Below are 21,974 nucleotides of genomic sequence, written 5' to 3' on the forward strand. Positions count from 1 at the left end.
TCCTGGTACAGATCCTAACTAACTGGTCATAATACTGGGACATGGTCTGGCCTGAACCAGCAGCAGGAAGTTCACCCAGAGACATGGAGTTCATGGAGGAGGAACAGAAATGAACCGAGCTGTGTTTCCCATTTGATTATTTTTGAACCCAGACACAATAATGTTTGTTTTTAAAACATATCAGTTAGGTCGTGGTAAACCAATGTGAATAAACACAAATGGTGCAGGTTAAGTCACTCTCTTTAGGTCTGAGAAAAAATACTACAAGTTGCCCTGAAATGAACAAGAGACAGAAGCTGTTCGGCAGCTTCCCACTCCCATCATCTGATTTATACAAATACAACCAATAACTAACCTGACTGCTGCATTCCTTCAAGATATGTGTGTTAGAATTATATTGCTGTAAAACTTTCTTCTGCTTTTCATTGTTTTAAGTTGATTTAAGTGTTGCACTACTTGTCATTAAGAATAATGCTGTTTCTTATAATATAAATTAAATGACTTTTAAGGAGGAGTTTTTTTTTTTTAACTTGTCAGGAGCTTGTTCATTTTGTAAAATCTTGACCCTAAAGAAATGTTGAATGCTGCATTAATCATTTAAATGAAGAAAAAAAACATGCGAGTGAACACAGGTTTAGAAAAAGCATCGTTTATCACGGTTGATACTTCAAACTGATCAGTACCCATGACATTGCACAATACAAAGGCATGAAAAAATGAACACTAAAATAGGTATTGCATCTTCCAAAAGCTAATTTTCCATTCATAAATACTTCTTGCGATTTCGCTTTACTGCAGTTTCTTACAACAGAATCACAGAGTTGTTGTTGTTTTCACTAAAAAGCCTGAAATCATTTCTAAAAAAGAAAAAGAAAAATCAACGAGCATGATGTGACACAAAAATAACAATCAGCAGACATTCTGTGGGTGTGAGAAGTATTAGTATTATTTTCTGTACAGTACAACATCCAAGGCCAAGAGTCCTCCGCTCCGTACACGAGGAGTAGGAGCAGCCTGCAGGTGGAGGTGCTGCTGATGCTGAGGTCACTGTCCTACTGTGCTCAGACGGTGAGATGATGTCCAGCATTTTCTGGTTCACTGCAACTGAGACATGAAGATGTTTGCGTCAAAAACATAACAGAGTTCGATATACAATGCTGAATATGAAGCTAAAAATAAGCATAATCTGTTAGCTTAGCATAGAGACAGGAAACAGAGGTGAACAGCTAGCATGGCTCTGCCCAACAAATATTTTGGAAAAGGTTCAAATGTTGCCAATGTATTTAAGCGATTGAGTCAGTGTGCAGGAGTTTGCATACGGCTTTGACTACCTTGAATCTGTTTTATTTCAGTAATTGATATCATTTTTATAACTGTAATCTAACATATTCATTTGTAAGTAAGAACTACAGCTCCCAGATACCTGTGTGTTGCGGTGATGGCACTCCCTCTGCTCTTAACTGGGGTTTGGTCCCTCTGCAGACTTCTGAATCTGTGAGGAAACAGACAAGTAAAGGTTGAACAGATAAAAAATAACCACCCAGATGACGCCCACAGGCAGCTGACGTGTTACAAACAGTAGTTTATTCATCCATCATTCAATACACAAAGAGCTTGATTGGGTGGACAAAATGAGCAAATCAAAAGCAAAAAGTGTGAATCAAAAAACATGGGCGAGAGCAAGATGTAGATTGGTCTAACTACCAGAAGGGGGCAGACGTGCTCTTCAGCCGACATCAGGCTCTTGAACCGAGACACAACAAGACAACATAAAGAGACTCACACAAAAAACAACAAATAAAGACCAAAAAAACACAACATAAAGCCGAGACCAGAAGACAACGAAAGGCTGCGTCACATGGCAAGAAACTCAAGTTAAAAACATGAGATGAGGAACGAAGACGATTTGTTTTCACTGAGCTGAGATGGTTTAAATCAAAAGAAGCCGAGTTTGGAAATAAAACAAAAGAAGAAAAAAAAGCTCAGCAACAGGCAGGAATGTTACTGTACCTGTGATTGTTCTTTTAGGAAATCTGGTAGCTGAAATTCACCTTTAAAGACCTGGAAAAACAAAGCGCCAGGTTTAGTGGTCATTGAATCTGCAGGAATTCATCACCTGGTTTACCAGGGGGAAGCTGGACTGGATCATCAGATCACTTTACATAAAATGAGGTTTTTTTAAAATCACTGAATCAATTAGATTAAAGCCTCATTCGTCATGTGCAAAAGCATGATTATCACTTCTCAAATCCAAGCTGAGCCGACAGTCTGACTGATGTAATCCACCTCAGTGTGTTTATCAGCAGGAAAAGGGCGTTATAGCGAATAGGATCACAAAATGTTTCATCAAAGTCGACAGCATGATTTAGACTGTGACAAAGCTTTCAGCATGAAGAGGCTTGATGACGGCCGGCGCCTGAATCAACCAGATGTTGAGAGAAGATTGGACTGAGTTGTCTATCTCAGTTCATTGCTAAAAAAAAAAACCACATAAAAGTATAAAACATGGATGTAGTATCAGTGACATCACCCATTGGTGTTTGAAGAGTAGTTATGAAGCCCAGCGATAGTGGTCGCCATATTGGAAACGCCATCTCAACCTGTTTTCTGATCAATCTAGAAACAAAGGGTGAGGCTGTTGTTGGCTAAACACACCCTTGTGTCAGTCAACTCAACCACGCCCACAATTATGCAAATGTTTGCATAACCCAATTTTAGAACAATAAGAAAATAAGCTAGACAAAACAGGGGAGGCTGCAAACAAAACTATTCTCACAATGAATCTTTGAATGTTCAGGTAAAAAAAAGGTAAAAAACATAAAGCCCAAAGTGACGTCCTTAAATCATTTCTGTTTGCCAAACATCATTTCAAAACAGAACAACTACAATCACATTTAGAAATGACAGATATGCAGCACATCTTGACCTTTTCAAAAGCTGGAAGGTGCAAATATTTTAAGTTTTCTAACGACAATGATCGCTCGTTTTAAGGCACATGGTATAGAAAAGTATTGAAAATGTTGTCAAACTTAACAGAGACATATCCTTGCTATAGGATGGAGGTTGATAGATGCATGCCAGATATAAGTTGTCCTCTTCTGTTGTCAGAGGTTCCTTCAAAGGGGGAGAGGGAGGTCTGTCATGGGATCAGACTAAGAGGTGCAAAGAGATGCCATGCAGGGAAATGGAAGGATAAGAGGAGGATACGAAGGAGGATACGAAGGAGGAGACGAAGGAGGAGACGAAGGTGGAGACGGAGGAGACGAAGGAGTCTTTCTGCTGACTCTAAGCTGACGGAGGGCTGACTGTGTGCAAAAAACAGACGTCACATCAGACAGAGGAGGAAGGTCAATACCCTACAGGACAAACCTGAGTTTCCTCTGTGCACAGAGGGAACTCAGCTATGTCTCCTTTTGGCCACACAGTCGTCTCGTGAACAGACAGCTCCTGGCTCCTGCAGGATTATCATGAACATGTGTCTTATTTCCTCAGACAGTATCTATTCAGGAAGTCAACTCCCTAACACTGAACAAAAACAACGCTGCAGCACAAGGTCATTACGTTAGACTGAGATAAAGAAGCATGTCGAGGGATGATTTGGCTGAGAGTAACAGTGTGAAAGGAGAGAGTGGATTTTAAGAGGAACTGAACACATTAAAGGGGTCATATTATACTTTTTCTGGTTGTATATGCTCTTTAGTGTGTTTTCCATGTGTCCTGTGCATGTTTAGGCACATCTTTGTGCAAAAATTCAAAGTCCGCAGAAACACGGCTTCTCCTACGTCCTCCTGTTAGCTGTAGCATTAGCTGCATGTAACACTCGGTTCTAGAACCCCTCGATAAAAATTTGTCAGTGTGTCGTCATTGTCAGTGTGAGGTCACTGATCTAAGCCCATTGGCTTGTTGTGGCAAGCCCTGCAGCTTATGTTGAAATTTCCGAGACGCGTGCTGAGCAACTGACCAATAACGACAGAGCGGATTGGAAGACCAATCAGAGCAGGCTTGGCCCACGTGGGGTCTAACAGTGGGGGCTCAACAGAGCGTAGCTGACGGACATGAAAACAGACACTTTTTTCGGACTTTATCTATTGTGAACATACAAAAGTAGGTACATAGATTAAATATACGAACCCCAAAAAGGGCATAATATGGACACATGAAAGAGGATCAAGTAGGGGGCAGTAGTGAGGCGCTGACTGATCACCGATCTGATCTCACTTTTTTCTACTTTAGTTCTTTTCACTACATTGAAAATGTTGTGTCTAAGCTGTCTCGCAGCCACCCGCCACTAGATGGGGCTGTAGCTCTGGTTAATGGCTGTAGCTCCTCCTCTCCTCGCTCTACTACCAGGATGTAAACCAGCACCGTGGACGGAATGCTTCCTGTTAGAGAAGCGCAGTTTGCCATATTTTGATCTGGAAAATGGAGATAAAGTTGTTTATAGGCTGTGTCATGTTTAACTGGGATTAAATGCAAATCAATTTAACATCTTTAAAAGTAGACCCTTTGATTAAGAGTTTTGAGTGTATTTTATTGGTAATTAAGTGGTTTCTTGCTTTTCTGCACAGCTTCTGTTTCTTTGACTTCCCCTCTCTTTCATCACGAACCACAGCTGCACTCAAAACACCCCCGACATCAAAAACAACCACAGAAAGACGGAGGATGTTTGAGAACAAAAGGGCAAAGATCACCTTAAAACAGTGTTTGTACTTCTTTATCTAAAGTTGCTCTATAAAACCAATAGAGAAAACTTGTCAGTTTGAGTTCCCGCACGCAGATAATCAATGAAGATCAACAATTCTGGACGTCTACAGAGAGGCAGGAGTAGGTCAAAAGTCCTCCTTCTGAGCTCCATTTAGGAAAACTTCCCCAAAACACAAACAACTCATTCTTTACTCCCCTGTGTGTCTTCATGCATGCTTGTGTGTTTGCCTGAAGTGGACAAGGAGCCAGAAACTGAACGGTTCTCATATTATTTCCAACACCAGAGACAGAGAGGCGAGCGCATGTTTCTGATTTCCTCCTGGGTGCCATTTTGAAGTTTTCCTCGGCGAACTGAGGCTGCAGGCCAGACAGCTCCGAGCGGGCCAAACCTCCCGCTCAGACACAAAAAGGACAAGAGGAGCAGAGTGCCCGATGGTTGTATGCTAGCTCACATGCTCAAGGTAATAAACCCAAGCTGTTTATGATTTGTAAACTTATAGAAGAGGCTGGTGTGTCGGCTTTGCACGCATCAAATCAATCAGTCCTTCAAAGAGAAGACGGACAGAGACAAGGGCCAGACTGCACGTCTGCATGATGGGATCTCTGCTGTAACATGAAGCCAGACTGCTCATGTCGAACTGACTCTAACCTCAAGGTCCATTACCTCTGAAGGATCTGTTAAAATGCTCATGAAAGGGGGAATATTCATAATGTGGATGATTTACAAGTCGTGTAAAACAAGCAGAAATAGTCCTGAGGATAAGAAAACTGTGCCTGCCAATTCAAGGCTCAGTCTACAATCAGCTGACTGACAAATATGATACTCGTCAAAGGTTGATTCTGGTATTATAATACTTGGGTCCAACTGTTTTTTTTTTGTTAACACATATTGTGGTTTAAATGACTTAATGGTGCAAAAAGTGATTGCGTCAGTAGATTGCTTCAGCTGACAGCTGCAAAACAGGCTGCTGTAGTAAAAGATTGTTTTTCAGGGCGAATGTGTCTGATAAAATTGATCATTTTCAAAACTACCAGACTCCCTGATCAATAACAACGATTTAACCTCATAGATCATGGGAGTAACAGTATATATCTTCTTGGTTGGTTCCTTTATTTGTGTTATTTTGTGCTATGGATCCATCTTCACCATGTACAACCACCAAAGCCATATAACAAGGTAAACAAACATGTCTAGGCAGAGTTCAACCAGCAACTCCTGAGTTCTTGGTTGTAAATTATTGTTTTTATCTATGGAGTCTGGTGAGCAACAAAAAGGACTCATTTCTGAGGTTGATTATTTCTGTCAAGTCAAACACTTTTAATAACAGTTTGAGCCTTCAAGATGCAAAATAAAATACTTTTTAGTGGCTGTACCATGATCAGGTACATCGACCCTGATGTGTTTTGTTGCAGCCATGACAGCCAATTTCACGGCTGCTTGTTGAAACAATCTTCTCAAGCTATTCCAATGTTTTTTATTACACATTTAGGCTCTAAAATATGCCCTTGATCGTTGGTTAATCTTTTTGTTCAGCATAAAATATGTAAAGAGTTTGAGTTTGGGGTGGATGTGTACAGTGACATGGGATACATTTCACTATGATTTGGTAATACACCAGGGTTATCACGATACCAGACAACCCGAAAAATAAATATGAATTCAAAACGGAAAAGACACCAACAGTAAAATCCAATGTTTTGGCTTCAACAACCCCGGAGAATCCACTAAAGTATCTGGAGCAGAAACCCTGAAAAGCTGCAGCTGCTCGGCCGGGGAGGGAGCAGAATGGCTGGGTCAGCCAAGGTGCCTGCTGGTACAAGCTGTAGGTCAGTCCAGTCCAACAGCAACAAAGTAAACCCTGCTGAGGTTCAGACTGAGTGTAACTGCTGCAGCTCCCTGTGACTAAGACCCCACCCCACCACTCCAGTCCCAGGGGGGCTAAACGTGAAACAGCCCAGTGAGTTTGAAAAGCTGCCAGTGTCAAGCCCCAGCCGGTGGGCGAGAGTGTCTCACTGCTCTACTTCAATGTTCCTTTTCCAGGGATTTTGTTACCTCAAAGAAAATACTTTTATCTGAACTGCACACAGAGACCCTTTAGAAGAAAGTATGCTTGTGTGTGTGCGTGTGCGTGTGCGTGTTTTTGTATGCCTCCTGGACCAAGACTGCACTAATCTTGAAAAAAAAAAAACTACAGTATCTAGTAGTTTCAGAGTTTGACGACAGTTTTGAACCTCAGTGAGTTCGAGTTTTCTTGAAGGCCTGTTATGTGACACTCTGAATATTAATACAGCAATAATCAAATGTACCCTTTGTTAATATGTTGTTGAGTAATGACTTCCCAGGAAGAGAGTGAGGTGAAACTACCCTAAACACTTTCCAAAACCATATATAGTAAATCCTTTTTAATTGCTATTAGAAACAGTTCATCACATTCTTCATTAAGTAAATTGACGGCTTTTTTCAATGCTGCTGAAATGTGTGACGCTTTGCGATGTGAATTATCCGCGGCTAAACATTAGCAGTGTTAGCATCACTAGCCGTCAAATTATCTTGCAGGTCAACGTCTACATGCTGAATGTGATTACACAGTGCTCCAGTCACGTAGATTCTTACAATAAAACCTGTGCTTCTCCTACGAGGTGCCATCCATCCACTCTAGCCACAGCTCCATCTAGTTGCAGGGAGCGGTGTTACAACTTAAACACAACATTTAACCAGCATTGTGGGCTTGCATTAGTAAAAATATGAAAATAATATTAAACTACCACTAATTCTGGTGGTGACCAGTGGAGAGGCAATGAGTTTTGTTTAGTTGACTAATCTTGCATTTTTCTAAAAGCCTTGCTGTTGAAAATGCTCCAATAATTCTTTGTCTATTTCAGGTATCGAAAGTTTGACCTACAAAACAGAAGCTTCAGGTGAACTTAAAAAGCTTAAAATATGCAGCCTCCTACCATTTCTTCTTCTGCATGTTTAAAGGTTTAGTATTGCCAAGAACATTCATCCAATTACCTCCATCCCACTTCTTTCTAAATTGTGAGCAAAGATATTTTTCATTATGTTGTACGTGGTTCTTAGCGCCAAAAGTGAAGAAAGACAGATGCAGAATGAAAAATAGGAGTATGATCGCTGCCTTACTAGATCCATCCATTTCTTATTTTCCGTTTATCTTGGTGTGGGGTCCCAGTGGCAGCATAATGAGGAAACAGTTTCAGATTTTCCTCCACTGAGGAAAGTTTTCCAGCTCCTGAAAGGAGAACTCCAAGTCTTTCCCAGACCAGATGAGATAAATAATCTCTCCAGTGAGTTCTTGGTCTACCTCAGGATCTCCTACTAGTTGCCCAAATAACTGAACAAAAGGAGGCCCCGTTATCAGTTGCCCAAACCACTTCAGTTTGTTCCTTTTGAAGCCTTTCTTAGCTCTTTTAGTAACATTACCTTTCTGAAACAGAGTCATTACATTCATCAGGTGTAGATCAGTTACGTGTTCCAAAATTATCCAAAAAGCTCTTGTTCCCAAAGCACACTGAGGCAAAGAAGGAACTAATGACCTCAGCAATAAATGATTGATTGTATTGATACCACGCTGAATCCAGAAAGATTGTGAAAACAAACCAAAGTAGAAAGTTGTGAATAAGTTATCTGTCAGTTAAGGAAAGGATTCTTCATGTTTCCACTGGAAATCAAACTCAGTTCATCTCTGAGTTAAAGGAATAAGACTCATGGATCGATAAACACTTCATGTGTGGCCGTCATTAATAAATCTTTTAGCCACTTTCTTCTTGCCATGCCTGTCTGGCTCATGGTTTCATGTATACAAGTCTCTGTTGAGGTCTGAGAGCGCCACGATGGCTAAGCACTGACGACAAACACCAATCGATACGTTTTGATGAGTCTGCTCATCATCAACTGTCCTCCCATTGATATAAAGGAAAAGGTCCAGCTCCAGACATGAAAGACGAAGAACCTTGCAAACATTCATTTGTTATCCCCCTTAACTCGTCTTATTACTGTTACTGTGGAGAAACTGAAAACTTATTGATCCCAATATCCATTTCCACCAGGGATCAGAACAACTGCAAAGCCACTTAAAAGCTATTGATTGCGGCTTCAGGAGCCCAATGAGCCTCATTTACAGCAAACTGGAGAAACCTCTGCTAACCAGCAGTCAGAGGTGAAGCCTGGACAAAGAGGAGACGCCCAGGTGTGGTCACGTTAACAATCAGTTATGATGATGATGATGGACAAAAGGATGTTTGGGTTCAGTTAATGCAACTTGTCCTTAATGTAAATTTTGTTGCTCTAGACCAAGACCTGCTTTTTGAGTAAACTAGGTTAGCATTTACATATTTGACACATTATATGGCTTTCTATTAGGGATGGGAACAATAACTCGAGTACTCGTTGTTGACATCTTTATTCGAGTAACAGTTCACTTCTCGTGAATGTTGTACGCTACAACTCAGTTAGCGTTCAATGCACCATGTCAGCCAAGCGCAGGAAAATTATTACTGGTAAAAATGATGGCGATAACATGCTGTTCAATATATGTGGCATTAAACTTGCAATTCTTAGAAATACCAGTTTGGTGCTTGAAGGTATTATATGCAGAATTGTATGACGATGTTTACATTAAAATACCTAAATTAATAAAATATGGACTAAACCCATGTTATACTGTATATATATATTTTTTGTTAATTATTTACATTATCTCAAATATGTCCAACAGTTATCAAAGAGAGAACTACGTAATTTTATAGTTGACGTGGTCCGCAACAGCCGCCATGATGAGCTGCCATGATGAGCTGCCATGACAGACACAAAATGTTCATCGTCGCTAAGGAAACACCGGAGGTTACGTCAAAGGCCCTACATATGAAAGCAGGAGCTTCTACTGAAAGCTGCTGTACTGTCGCTGTATGTGCTGCTGTGATAAAAACATCACGTAAATTATACTTAGCTCATGTCTTCATCATTGCCTTTACCACAGTGCAACACTGCTGAAAGAGGATTTCGTATAAGACATGTCTTCACTTCTCAGTTAAAAAAACATCAAAACAGCACATAGCTAAGGATGCTCTGCTTCTCATATCATCCACATCACTCCGTCTGCACTACTCAAACAAACACTGTGATCAACAAATGCTCCTAAACTGTTTCTCTGCCGAGATCCAGACTGCATTGTTTTCTGGACTGAAGAAGAGATGAGAGGGGGAGTAAATATTTGGATGGGACTGGCTGAAAATTTAAGACAGCAGAGAGAGCATTTCCACATGTGGTTTCATCACATAGCGGTTTAGTTCAGGGCTGGTTGCCAGATGTGTTATGCAATGCAGCAGAATAGTTGGGTGGTTCGTGGGGGTGGGGAGATCGTGCAATACTCATAGAGACAGTAGCCTTGAATTTAGTGAGATTACATTCTAAGTATTCACAAAGGAAACCTCCTAATTCTTAAATAGTTTTTCTGTATTTATAAAAAGTGAAATTGATTTATTTGCTTGCTCTTTCTTTTGAGAGAAGCAGATAAATTGCAAAGACTGTTCCTCTGTCTACTGAGGTTCAGAACCCCGCCTGTAGGACAATGACACCATGAAGCCCAAATAAACTATCACTAACATGTATGACAAACTGACCAGTAAGGTTACCTTTTGGTTTCTTGGACCTGGCAGGAGGAGGGAGGCCAAAAAAAAATAAAAATACTGACCCTGCAGCTGGGTATGATGCAGGGGAATCCCACTAATAGCGTGCATGTGTTCTCAGCATACATCTGAGCCAACTAGCATCAACTCGCACATGTTGTCATCAAGACACGCAAGTCCACTTTAAGGATTTCAAGTGTTATTTACCTTAGGGAGCAGAGACAGAGAAACAACCAGAACACACACAAAGACATGTGTGTTTACTGCAACAAAAAACCAGTCCACAGGACCACAGCCACATGTGAAAACCATTAACATGAACAACGCGATGCTAACACGGATAGAGCATTTGATAATCGACCAACGCACTGACAAACTGCAGCCCCGGAGGAAAATGATTACATACAGTTTGGAGACTCAGCTTTACAGTAACAATCCAACATTTTGAGAAACATGTTTCTTTGAGCTCATCACACAATGAGACATTGTGTTTAAACCCAACTGATCAAGAACATCTGTCTGCTGTGACTGTTAGCAGAGTAACATAACAAACAGAGCCAGATTCATAAAGTACTGGGAAGACCTTCAACTTAATCGTAAGTATTAAAAATAAAAACACATTCTTTATAAAGTTTTGCGTTCAACTTTCTTCTCTGGCCTCAGACACAGCATTGGAAAGTCTGTCAGACATACATAGTTGGGCACATCTTTAACGGACTGCCATAACATTTTGGATATAGGACACATTTTTTATTCATTTTTTCATCTTAAAAGTGGGCTGCATCTTGTATACTTGAGACCAATTTAGACCTACAAAATGCTGAAACATGCCCCATCATGACTGCATGTGCAGCCACCAACATCACCCATGAAAGAGAAAGTAAAAATATGCCTCCATTTATTGTGGCTAGACGATTATGAAAAACTTGAGTGGCATTTTAAAAAAGGAACCTTTGTTACAACAGATTTTGTATGTAAAGCCTGGGAGAAAAGACATAACACGTTGTTTAAGATTGAACTGTGACAGGAGCCGGCAACTTTGTAATGCTATGATATGTAAATGTAAACCACTGCAACTGAATTCTTTGGTGTCTTATAAGCCCATGAGGGTTGGGCATTTTGTGTGCATGACACGAAAATAGATTAAATCAATCAATTAATCAATCAATATTGCTTTGCCATCAGCTGCTACGCTACCCAAAACATGGTGACTTGGACCAGGCTGGTGGTGCCACTTTTTAACATCATTACTTCCTCATTTAATCCATGTGGAGTGCTGGTTTGATTGAAAAGACTCCTCAATCAAAGAAGTTACCAGCGAAGAGGGGCAACCCCGACTCGAAACGAACTGGTCCCAGTCTGTGGGTCAGTACTTCACAACTGTCAACGTTACAGAAGGCCATGAGCTCAACTAGCGTTGGTAGTTTGTTTTTTTTGAAGACTTTTGCCATTTATTGTCAGTATGAACAATAAACTAATTTAAATCGGCAATTAAAAGAACCAGCAACTTCCACAGTAAAGGGTTAAATCTCAAGGAGAGAATACTGTAAGTGTTTTTTTGCGACTCTGCCACTTCGTCTGAAGTTTCCATCTCTGTTTGTGGTCAGACACATTTTTCCAATGAATACTAAAACACCCCAAATGTTTTCCGTTTGACTCACAACACTTCTGACAAATTATAATTCATTCTTTCTTTGCGTCCTCCTTCCCTCTTCCCTGATCCACTCATAAAAAGGGAATAACAATCTGAATGTTTCAGAACAGTGGAACGGCTAAAACTTTATACTGGACGTACCTACTGTGGACAGACTCTCAACTTTTCCACAAACCACAGAATAAACCAAGCAACATCTGGAATAAAGCCATCACAGTGAGGACATCACACACTCAAACTCACATTATTCAAACACAACATATGTATGGAGTGAAATAAAATAGAAAAAACAATAAGAAACCTCAAGGCCAACTTAGAATTGCTAAAAATAAAAAAAAATGCAGTTCCTTGAGTGGCCTCTTGAGGCTGTCTCCAAAAGTGAGTTGGTCCCCATCATGTTAAAATGTCCATCTTTACAGCGGAAATAAACATGTTCACAGCCTGGTACAAAGACATGTTTGGTATGTAATGCAAAATGTTTATTGTTGTGTATATTCATGACAACTGTAAAGGGCTGGATCTTTAAACAACTCACCTTTTTAGACAATATTGAGACTTATGGTTATTTATATTCTGGGCGTGGCCTCTTTGAGTGACAGGTGGGAGCTGCTAGCTGTCTGCTAGGTGTCACTTTCTGTTCTCTCCTTCTCATCTCTCTATCACTAAACAGTGGAGCAGACTCTTACCATAACGTGAGTTAAAGACACTTTTTTTATTGCACAATAACCTATACGGCTGATGCTATTTTAAACAGTCAACAGTTTATTTCCTTGCACCCCTCCCCTTACTGTCTTGCATATATTTTGGTTTCACTGACACTGCAGTTTCTCACCCTCGGGTGTTGTGTGGTTGTGCTGATGTAGAGTACATTTCACTTCTTTGTGAGACCAGGGAGAAACTTCCTGCCGTAAACAGTGTTGACGATTCACTTTTGAATGATGTATAACAGGCCAGTAAACACACATGCGGCAGAGCTGAGGCAATAACTGGCTTCATTTTCAGTGACTTACACCACCACACTAATGTAACTCAGCTGAGAGTAATAGCAGCTTTAAAAAAGAGCACAGACCTACTTATTAGCGCAGCAGGACACTGTTTTCTCTTTCATACTGTTTATTTGTTACCTATGATAAACAGCAAACTGTGAACTGGATAGTCTGCTGATCATGATACTATTGTTATGATATATTACTTTCCAAAATCTGTAAAGCCTTAGCTCCATGTTATGTAAACCAATAGCCCGTCATAGCTGATCAAAGTATTGATTTGTTCATAAACATAAGAAATTTAAAAACTTGTTTACTCCTATATTTTGCTTGATAAACAAACAAAATTGTTCAAAACTATAACTGAAGATGTGTAGTTTGTTAAAGCTTCACTTTCCATACCATTTATAATAGTAAAATAACAGAGACTGTATCGTTTTAAAACTTTTGTTCCCTTACAAAAAGACCAAAGCCTCCAGCTAGCATAGCTTCTTAATTTAGATCGGTTTAAACAAAATAATGAATAAATTAGCAGACGGCCACAGATGATCTGTTTTGGTACAGTAAAAATCCAGGTTCAGTATTTTACACAAGTCAAAAAGTATAAGAACAACTAAACACTACAATAAAGGTTTGTTTGGATATTAGTCTCCTGCTATAATGGCCTCCTCTTTTTTTGGCTTTAGTCTTTCCACCAGATGTTGAACCTGGCTGCACAGGTTTTGTCCCATCCAGGCACACGAGCATCAGTCAGGTCCAACACTGGTGTTTGATAATAGGAAAAATACTTCAGTTCTCCCAGCTACACTTCATTACTTTGAATAAGTATTTACAAAGGACAGTTATGGTCTCTGTGGGTGAACAGACGAGATGTTAGAGGGGGAAAAAAAACACAGATACCTGGAAAGAGTTTCAGACCAGAAATGTTTGGACAGCAGACAGAGAGGGCAGAGGTCACACTAGGTAAACACACAGTGAACGGACAGAAATTCTCAAACCTGTATCCCCACACAACTGTTAATCCAACATTTTTACACATGTTTAAAACCGTTATGACATTAGCTTAGACTGTGATACAGTAATGGACCTCCAGCAGTGGAAAGGTACTAACATACCATCAAGTCATCACAGAAGGGAATCTCTAATTTATGGAAACTACAGCTGCTCTCTTTCTTTCTCCTACAGTCTCCAGAGATGTGTGCAACATGAATCATCTTTTTCCCAGTGGTCTCGATGATTTACAGTCATTCACAACGACTCAGATTTAATGTCATCTTAACTCATTGATATTAAAACCTCTTTGTCTGCACAATTTAACACACTGAGAAATGCAGTATCTTAACACCAGGAGGACCTTGTAATCTCGGCCTCTGCAGACCTTCAGAGATAAAAATAAAACAGAGAACCGTGTTCCTAAGCTCGAACTTACACGATGTGACAGACAGAGACGAGCGGCACACAAAGTCACCTGATAGCTTAGCTGGAGGGAAAACGATTTAATAGAACATATTCTGCTCCAAAAATAGCATATGCTGCCAAGATATGGGAAGAGTTTGACGTCTGGCAACGACAGCAGCAGGAGCTTGCTCATGCATAAAGATTATGTAACCTACAAAGACACTCAGTCTGTATTTCTGAGGATGGTGGTTCAATCTCTGGATCCTCTTCCTCCCTTGAGCAAGGCAACCCCTTGTTTCCAGCTGTGGTCTCAGCTGATAAAGTAAACCACTTTTGACTTAATCAGCAGGAGGATGAAAAATGTCTCTGTTTCTGCCATCTCACACTTCAGTGCAACCCTGGAATTTTCAAACTTCACTCCAACGTCGAAGAATAATGGTATTTTAAAACATTTCAGTGTCGTCGTGGCCTGGGGCCTGAACTACAAAGCAGGATTATCAGATCTCGAGGTAACTTCAGGGTTAACTCTTATTTTCAGGAGCATGAAGGTGGTTCACTTCTTATCTGGGTTAAATCACAATGGTTATTTATGCTGAACACCTATAAGGGAGACCAACAAATCATTTCTCTTTCCTGTTTGTTTTTTCATATGAAATATAAGATTGTGAAAGACTTTGAGTGTGTTACAGTTATCATCCTACAAACAATTAAACACACTGTGCCTTCTACTTTAGTAAATATAATATTGATTTACTCAGCTACTCACTGCTTTAATTGAAGTTTCTTATTCATGTTTATAAGCTACAAACCGCTCTGTTTCATCACATCAGCTGAAATGTCTTAAACTCTCAGACTTGCCATATTTAAGGAAATGCTTAGAGCGATTTAACAGGTGGTCTTATATTCATATCTATTTTGTTCTCTAATAATGATTAAGTGATACTACACACCTTAGTTTGAACATTCATCCAGTCTGTACTTGTTTTCCCCCAATAGTCATTTCTGCATTTGTTGCTGCAGCTGTGCTGAGTCTGGATGATCTGTTTAACTTGTTTAAGTTGATAACCAGCTTCATGTGATCCCCCTTATCAGGGTCAGTAAAACCAGATAACCAAAAGATACCCTGGGTATGTTTAACTCTGTTCTTGGTCCAGGTTCCTGATATAGAGGTCCACTCACAGCCTGTTACAGCTGATCTGGTTTCTAGAAGTGCATTTCTTTTTCAGTATATACTATAGGTATGTTGTTATAACTGTAATAATGTTTAATGTGTTTATCCCACTCCTAAGAGAGACACTATAGTTACTTTGTTTTTCAGAGTATCATGAAAAGAGTAAGTATATATAATTTGTTTGATGAGCTACTCTCTAAAGGAGTAGCTCGTCATTTTGGGAAACAGGCTCGATCACCATCTTGCTCAAAGTTACATGAGATCATTTGAGTTTGACTGAAGGTGTAAACGCCAAAGAAAGAGACCCTTTTAAATCTTCTGGCTCTTGTTCTGATCCGTACTCACCCTTCTGGTGTTGTCCAGGACTTTGGGGTCCGGTCGGCCGTAGTTAGGGGGGTTGGCGTGGGGGTCGTAGCCCAGTCTGGACAGCATGGGGGCGACGACGGCCATGTCCCTGACCACGTCGGCCGGGATCTTCCCCACCCACTTAGACAAGGCCTCCACATTGACAGGCTTGATGACCTGGTCTGTAGACCGCTCCACTCTGTCAGGAAGGGAAACAAAGGTTAGAAAAAAAATGCAATAAAGAAAGTACTCAATAAAAAGAGGAACTCAAACTGAGAACCTTGTGAGTGCAGCAAAAAAAATACAGCTGACGCCAAGGGCATTTATACATTCAGGACACTGAGTGCTGAAAAGCATTGGTTTTTGGATTGAAAATGGGCACGTGAACGATGAATAGACACTGTTAATATGTTTCCTGCAATTCAGACAGTGCGCATGCAGCCACCTCCTGCATTTTTGGGTAATTAAAAACAAGACGTCTCCCAATATTGGATGCATATCACTTCTATTTTTGGTGCTTTGGTATCAAAACAGGTATCGATATTGGTTGATTTTTGACTAGAATCGTATCAAAGTAAAAAAAATCTGGTATCGTGGTACGAAGAAAATTACCTTCCCGCAGGAATAAAACTTTCTGTTGTCCTAAAACAATACATTTATTGAAACCCCCTCTACTGTTTCTACATCTTCAGATTGCTCTCTCCTCCTGCACTCAAACTACGATCTGTTTACGGTCCAGCTTCTCCATCCCTCCTGTATGTTTCCTGACTGACTCTATACCTCAATACAGCAATTCACTTTCCTCTAATCCATTTACTTTGCAATTGAGTCTTTACACTGTACGGGTATAGTCTCCTGCATGATTAATAGAGTGAGCTGGTTTTGTCTTCTCAGGAGGACGCTGGAGATGCTCTCGGAGAGATGGGCCCCGATCCAAACATCCACTCTGCAACAAATGGGCAGGGAATCACTTTAGGTAACTCCATCAAGACCCAAGAGGCTGCTAAGTGTTAACGTAGAACATAAACTGATAAAGACAAAGACTGGGTGCAGGGTATGCAGCTTGGCTTAACTGTCATGTCCGATTTAGGCAACAACAAAAAAAGAGCAGATAATTAATTTTATACACAGCCACAAACTAGAGAAAACACAAATGAGTCACGGTTTGAAAATGAGTCATTTCCTTGCCAGTTGTGTAAGAGTACTTACAAATCTCAACTGCTTAGAAAACAGAATTGCCTTTGAATAAAAAAATATATATATACTTAATCTGAGCTCCATGGATTTGCAGACAAAACAATATGTAGCAGCATCTTTTAAAGGAAAACACCAACATTGACAATATCACTCTACCTCGTCCTTAACTTCCAATAACAAAATAGGAAATAATCATCGTTCGGGCTCCAATAACTGTCACTACACTGATATCAGACAACAGATCCCTTGGTCTACATCAAGCAACACTCCTGTGCTGAAAAATGAAGCCAATGACAAAGTGCAAAAACTGCAATTCTCCGAGTGTCCACTTGAACTGGCTGCAAAAAACTAGGAACCCCCATTAGGTCCAATTTTAAAATTGTACTTTATTAACTTTACAGCAGATATAAACCTGTTTTACACCTGGTACTAAACACAATTGAGATCTTTATAGCTCATTTCTTTATTGGCTAAGACTCTACAGGAATTAATCATTTGTTATAACTCATCTGTATAGATTAGATTAATGCTAAAGGGTTATGTATCATTAGTCATAATAAGGGGACTGGCAGGGTTGAAGTTTTTTTTTGTCTGATAATATTAATCAATCTTATTCATTAAGCACTAATCCATAAATGTTTTCTTGAGACACTTAAAACAGGTCTAAACCACGTTTGTTTTTATATTAGAAAAAATAGATACTGCTATCATGCAATAGGTTTGTAGGTCCTGCAGGGTAAGAGGCAAATTGAATTGGGTGCTGCTCTATTTGGCATTCTAATGAGTTAAAGAGCTAGCCTTAACACTTAGCAGAGAGTGATATATTAGCCCAAAAAAAAAAAAAGAAATTTGGAAGTTATGAATCTATTTCTAAATCTTAGGAGAGAAGAATCTCAATTTCTTCAGAAATCAAATTTTTTGCCCACCTCGACTCACGGCTGAATGTGTCTATTGCAGATGCTTGCAGTAAAAAAGGTACAATTTATTGTGCGGCATTAACTTATTCCTATCATCTTCTTTTTTGTGATGAATATCTCAGTCTTAATAGTGTTTGACTTGAATGACAAAAGATGGTGTTTGCAGCAGCACTAACACTTAAGTCCCGACTCAACACCACAATAAAAATGACAGAGACAATCCACAGATATAAATAACCTCTCTGTTTATTTCCTGTCATCAATCTAAAATAATTTGCACCTAAAGAGCTTAACGAGTGAAGTACACACATACTCCTCATGTCAGCTCCAAATACGATGTGACAAAAAAAAAAAAAAAAAACCTTTCTGGCCGTCACATGACCACTTCCCTCAGGCTGATGCTCTTAATGGCCTCCAGCTTGTCAATAATTCAAGACGAGGCCTCCTTTACCCAAGGAGGTGTTCTGTATCACCACAGGCTGAACAGAGGATCAGATAGAGACATCGGGATCACAAAAAGGATGGAGAGTCAGGTTAGGGAGAAGGGGAGGGAGCGGCTGACTGTTCTGGGAGGAGTAATGGAGCAAGTGGCCCAGCGAGGCAGAGCTCCACTAAATCAAGGCCGCGTAATTGATGTTAATGCTGAGATGAGGTCCCACACGGGGGCCTGGCTGCCCGCTGATCGAGATTTTCATGAAGATAGAGACCCGAGGCTGCAGGGTGGTAGAGAGAGCAGAGTGCTGGTGGTTGAAGAGGGCAGGAGGTGTTCTCTGCAGGGTGTCAGGGGGGTTGACTTTAATGGACTGTGGGCAGAGTAGCTGAGAGGAGGTGGGGCAAAATGTTTATAATGGTAAGAGGTAGTTGTGCAGCCCTGAAGGCTACTTGTGGCTGCTTTTCCTCTTACAACAAATTGTATCAAGAGCCTTTTAGAGGAGAGGTATGACACAGGAGCAAAGCCTGTAGTAGCAAACATGCAGAATGTGTGAAAAATTTAAATAGTATAGGGCCTCATAGGTTTGAATACTTCAAAAATACAAGAACAAAGTAGTCACATTTATTGTTTTCTGTCTATCAGTGTGTTTTTTATGCACAAGCTTCTCCAACCCATTGCATGATGTGGAAATAATAAACTTATTTGAATTGGATTGAAACCCGTTACATCTGTCAGATATTAGTAAAAACAAATCAGACTAATTTGCTGTGCATTTCATTAGAAATGAGTAAATGGCACCAAACTGATACTCATTGTTATGGAACTTTTCAGACTCTGTTAAAGCCTTGAAGTCAGAGTTTGATTTGTGGACTGTTTGGTGTGGACGTGCAGGACAAAAAGCAGCGAGTCTCTAAATGCTCGCCAGCACTCTGGTTAAAGTCTGTGTTCATTAATATTTGATGTGAATCAATTTGTGGAGGGGTGACGTGTGTTTTAAATGAGCACACATCTACATCTGGATCCAAAGAGCTCTTATCAAACCCTCTCCACATGAGCCCACATTTTGACCTCATGTTTGTTTTTCTATTCAGAGCCGTGCTGCGTTCTGTAGTGTAACACTAAATTCCTGTTTTATTCAAACAAAGTGAAGGTTATTCTCCTATGTCTGGAAACAACTGATGCAGACAGAGTGTTGTGAGAGTAAAGGACATTGTGGCCTTTGTCTGAAAGTCGAGGGTCCTCATTTTTGAGCCTCAGAGGTTCACTGTTGTAGTAACATGGCTGAAAAGCACTCAAGGGTCTCCATGGTACTTCAGCTTGAACCACAACACACCTGACAGCTTCTGAAGATGACTTTGTTTCAGCCTGCTTTACAGAATTTAGCCTCGACTTGAATGATATATGAGCACTCATCTCGTAGTTTTGCTTCATAGAGGATGAAAACCTAAATCTAAAAGCCAAACTGTGTCGAGGCGCTTTTTTTTTTTAATAGTCCTAGTTGCAGCAGCCGTGGGTTTGAATCTGAACTTAGCCCTCTGCTGCATGTCATCACCCACTCTCTCCTCCCAATGTTTCCTGTCTCTCTTCAGCTGTCATTTCAATAAAGATGCCAGCTGAGTCCTTTATTGTTTGATATCCACACATTTTGAGTCTAATCTGATCCCTACATGATTTTTGGGGGTCGAGGTCTCTGTCAATCAGTGGTCGTGTGGAGGAGGCTGTAGTCCTCCAAGCGGGCAGCCCGGGTTTGATTGACCTGTGGCAACTTTCCAGCATGTCATTCACCACTCTCTCATCGATAACCGACTCTATCCACTGTCCTCTCAAAGAAAAGGCAAAGAGCACAAACAAGGGATTAGCACATAGTGTGATTTGGCTGAGAATAAAAACTTCAACTGCAATAAAAAAGAATTTGCACTGTAGCCCATTACTACGATCTCTATGCATGTGCAAGTCGACACATCCTTATCCTTCATGATACAAGATCGTCCCATCGCATAACGGTTGCATGGCGTGAGAGATAACAGAGTATGAAATAAAATAAGCTACGCCAGATATCTTTGAGATTTGATAAATAAAATAGTGTGAAAGTTTCCTCAGAATGCAGTGCTCATAAAATGCATGTTTTCAAAAACAGAGCTAAAAGAGGTCAAAGAAGTGTTTTACTGAGATATCATTATGAACAGAGCAGCAGGTTTCTGTCGTCTGTTCAAACATTTGGTGTTCTTTGGACTGTGCCAAAAAAGGAAACAGTGAGTTTTACAGCTCTTCAGAAGGATTTAATGGTAGCAGCACCTCAGTGAAACTGTCTGCATTCTCCTCGTCTTACTTTTTCTACCATGTGCCATTGGTCCCCTTTTCTACCATGACATCACCTTAAACCAAAAAAAGTAGGTCATTGCAACAGTTTCTAGACCAGAGGTCATTCTAAATGTGCTTACGCCTCATAGTCTGCATGTCATGAGCAGGTTTATGCGTCTGCTTCTTGTAGTGTGGACGTCAGGGTTAAGAGGCGATGGTTCATCCTTGAACCACAGCTCAGAGCTTTGAGCTCAGCAGAATCAGAAGTGCTGAAGAGTCCTTGAGACTCCAAGTGCTTGACGTCACTAAAGACATGGGGTTTCTTAAGAAAAAAGAAGGTTTGACTTTCCGTCAGTTAATCAATAAATGGGTAAATCTCTGCAGCTCAAGAGGCATTTATTAATCCAACAGACCATTGTGTGTTAATCATGCTGAAAAATAATTTCCACCTTTAATCTTTAATCTGTTTATACGCCACTGTTATTCTTTAATTATGATGGTATTGTTTGGGCTGTAAAACAACCGCCCATCATAAAAAAGACTGGCCTGCAACTAAACCTAATTGCCGCCCCCTACTATGTCATCCTTTCTGCCTCTTTGTTACTTGTCCAAAGTTAAGACATCAAAGTTAAGAAGCACATGAGGGGAAGCAGAAGAGAGAATGAGGGCTGGAAGGAGGGCAAACAGCTCGATGAATGCACAGCTTCTTAAATGAAAACCACGAGTGTGTTCTCTCAATGCAGAAAATAACAAAACGTGGCTCAAACATCTCCAGAGGATATGAGTGTGTTCTGGTGCTACGTGGCAGGAAGGGGGAGAGAGTAGAGGGGTGAGACAGAAGCGAGGAATGAGGTTGGACCCCTCAGAGTTTCCTCAATGACTTTGAGAGGCCAACGTCTCAAATCACTGAAACCAAAACAAGTCTGACACCAGGCAGGGCCATTAGGAAAGCCTGCGTACAGTCCAGCACATGTAATCACGTGTTTTTCCCTAATGAGAAGGTTCCTCGCTGTGAGCAGCAGTAGGATGTTTCATTTCCAAACGAAACTCAATGATGGAAAGTCTTGAGGACTTGTGAAAACATGGGAGGGATACGTTTCAAGGCCAGAGGTGCATGCTTATTTTCAAGGTCTGCGGGAACTGAGATTAAGGAGAAAGTGATACCAACGTCTTGACACACTGCTACCTGCATGTCATTTTTCTTTGGGTTAACAGGCGAGCCACA

At 40.5% G+C, this 21,974-nt stretch overlaps 1 protein-coding gene across 2 annotated transcripts in view; it reads right to left on the reverse strand.

Annotated features, from left to right (window-relative positions):
- Positions 1–633: 633 nt before the first annotated feature.
- The window catches only part of tpst1 (tyrosylprotein sulfotransferase 1), a 37,271-nt gene continuing 15,930 nt past the window's right edge, over positions 634–21,974 (reverse strand). The window contains exons 3-6 of one of the 2 annotated variants that reach the window (XM_020649025.3): positions 15,902–16,100; positions 2,011–2,061; positions 1,424–1,492; positions 634–1,104 (exon numbers count right to left, since the gene is read on the reverse strand). In XM_020649025.3, the coding sequence (XP_020504681.1) occupies positions 1,457–1,492; positions 2,011–2,061; positions 15,902–16,100 (286 nt within the window). In that variant the 3' untranslated portion in view covers positions 634–1,104; positions 1,424–1,456. The remainder of the gene's footprint in view (positions 1,105–1,423; positions 1,493–2,010; positions 2,062–15,901; positions 16,101–21,974) is intronic. The other variant, XM_020649026.3, reaches the window with a different exon arrangement.

Source organism: Labrus bergylta, chromosome 11, assembly GCF_963930695.1.
Source record: "Labrus bergylta chromosome 11, fLabBer1.1, whole genome shotgun sequence".
Taxonomy (NCBI): domain Eukaryota; kingdom Metazoa; phylum Chordata; class Actinopteri; order Labriformes; family Labridae; genus Labrus; species Labrus bergylta.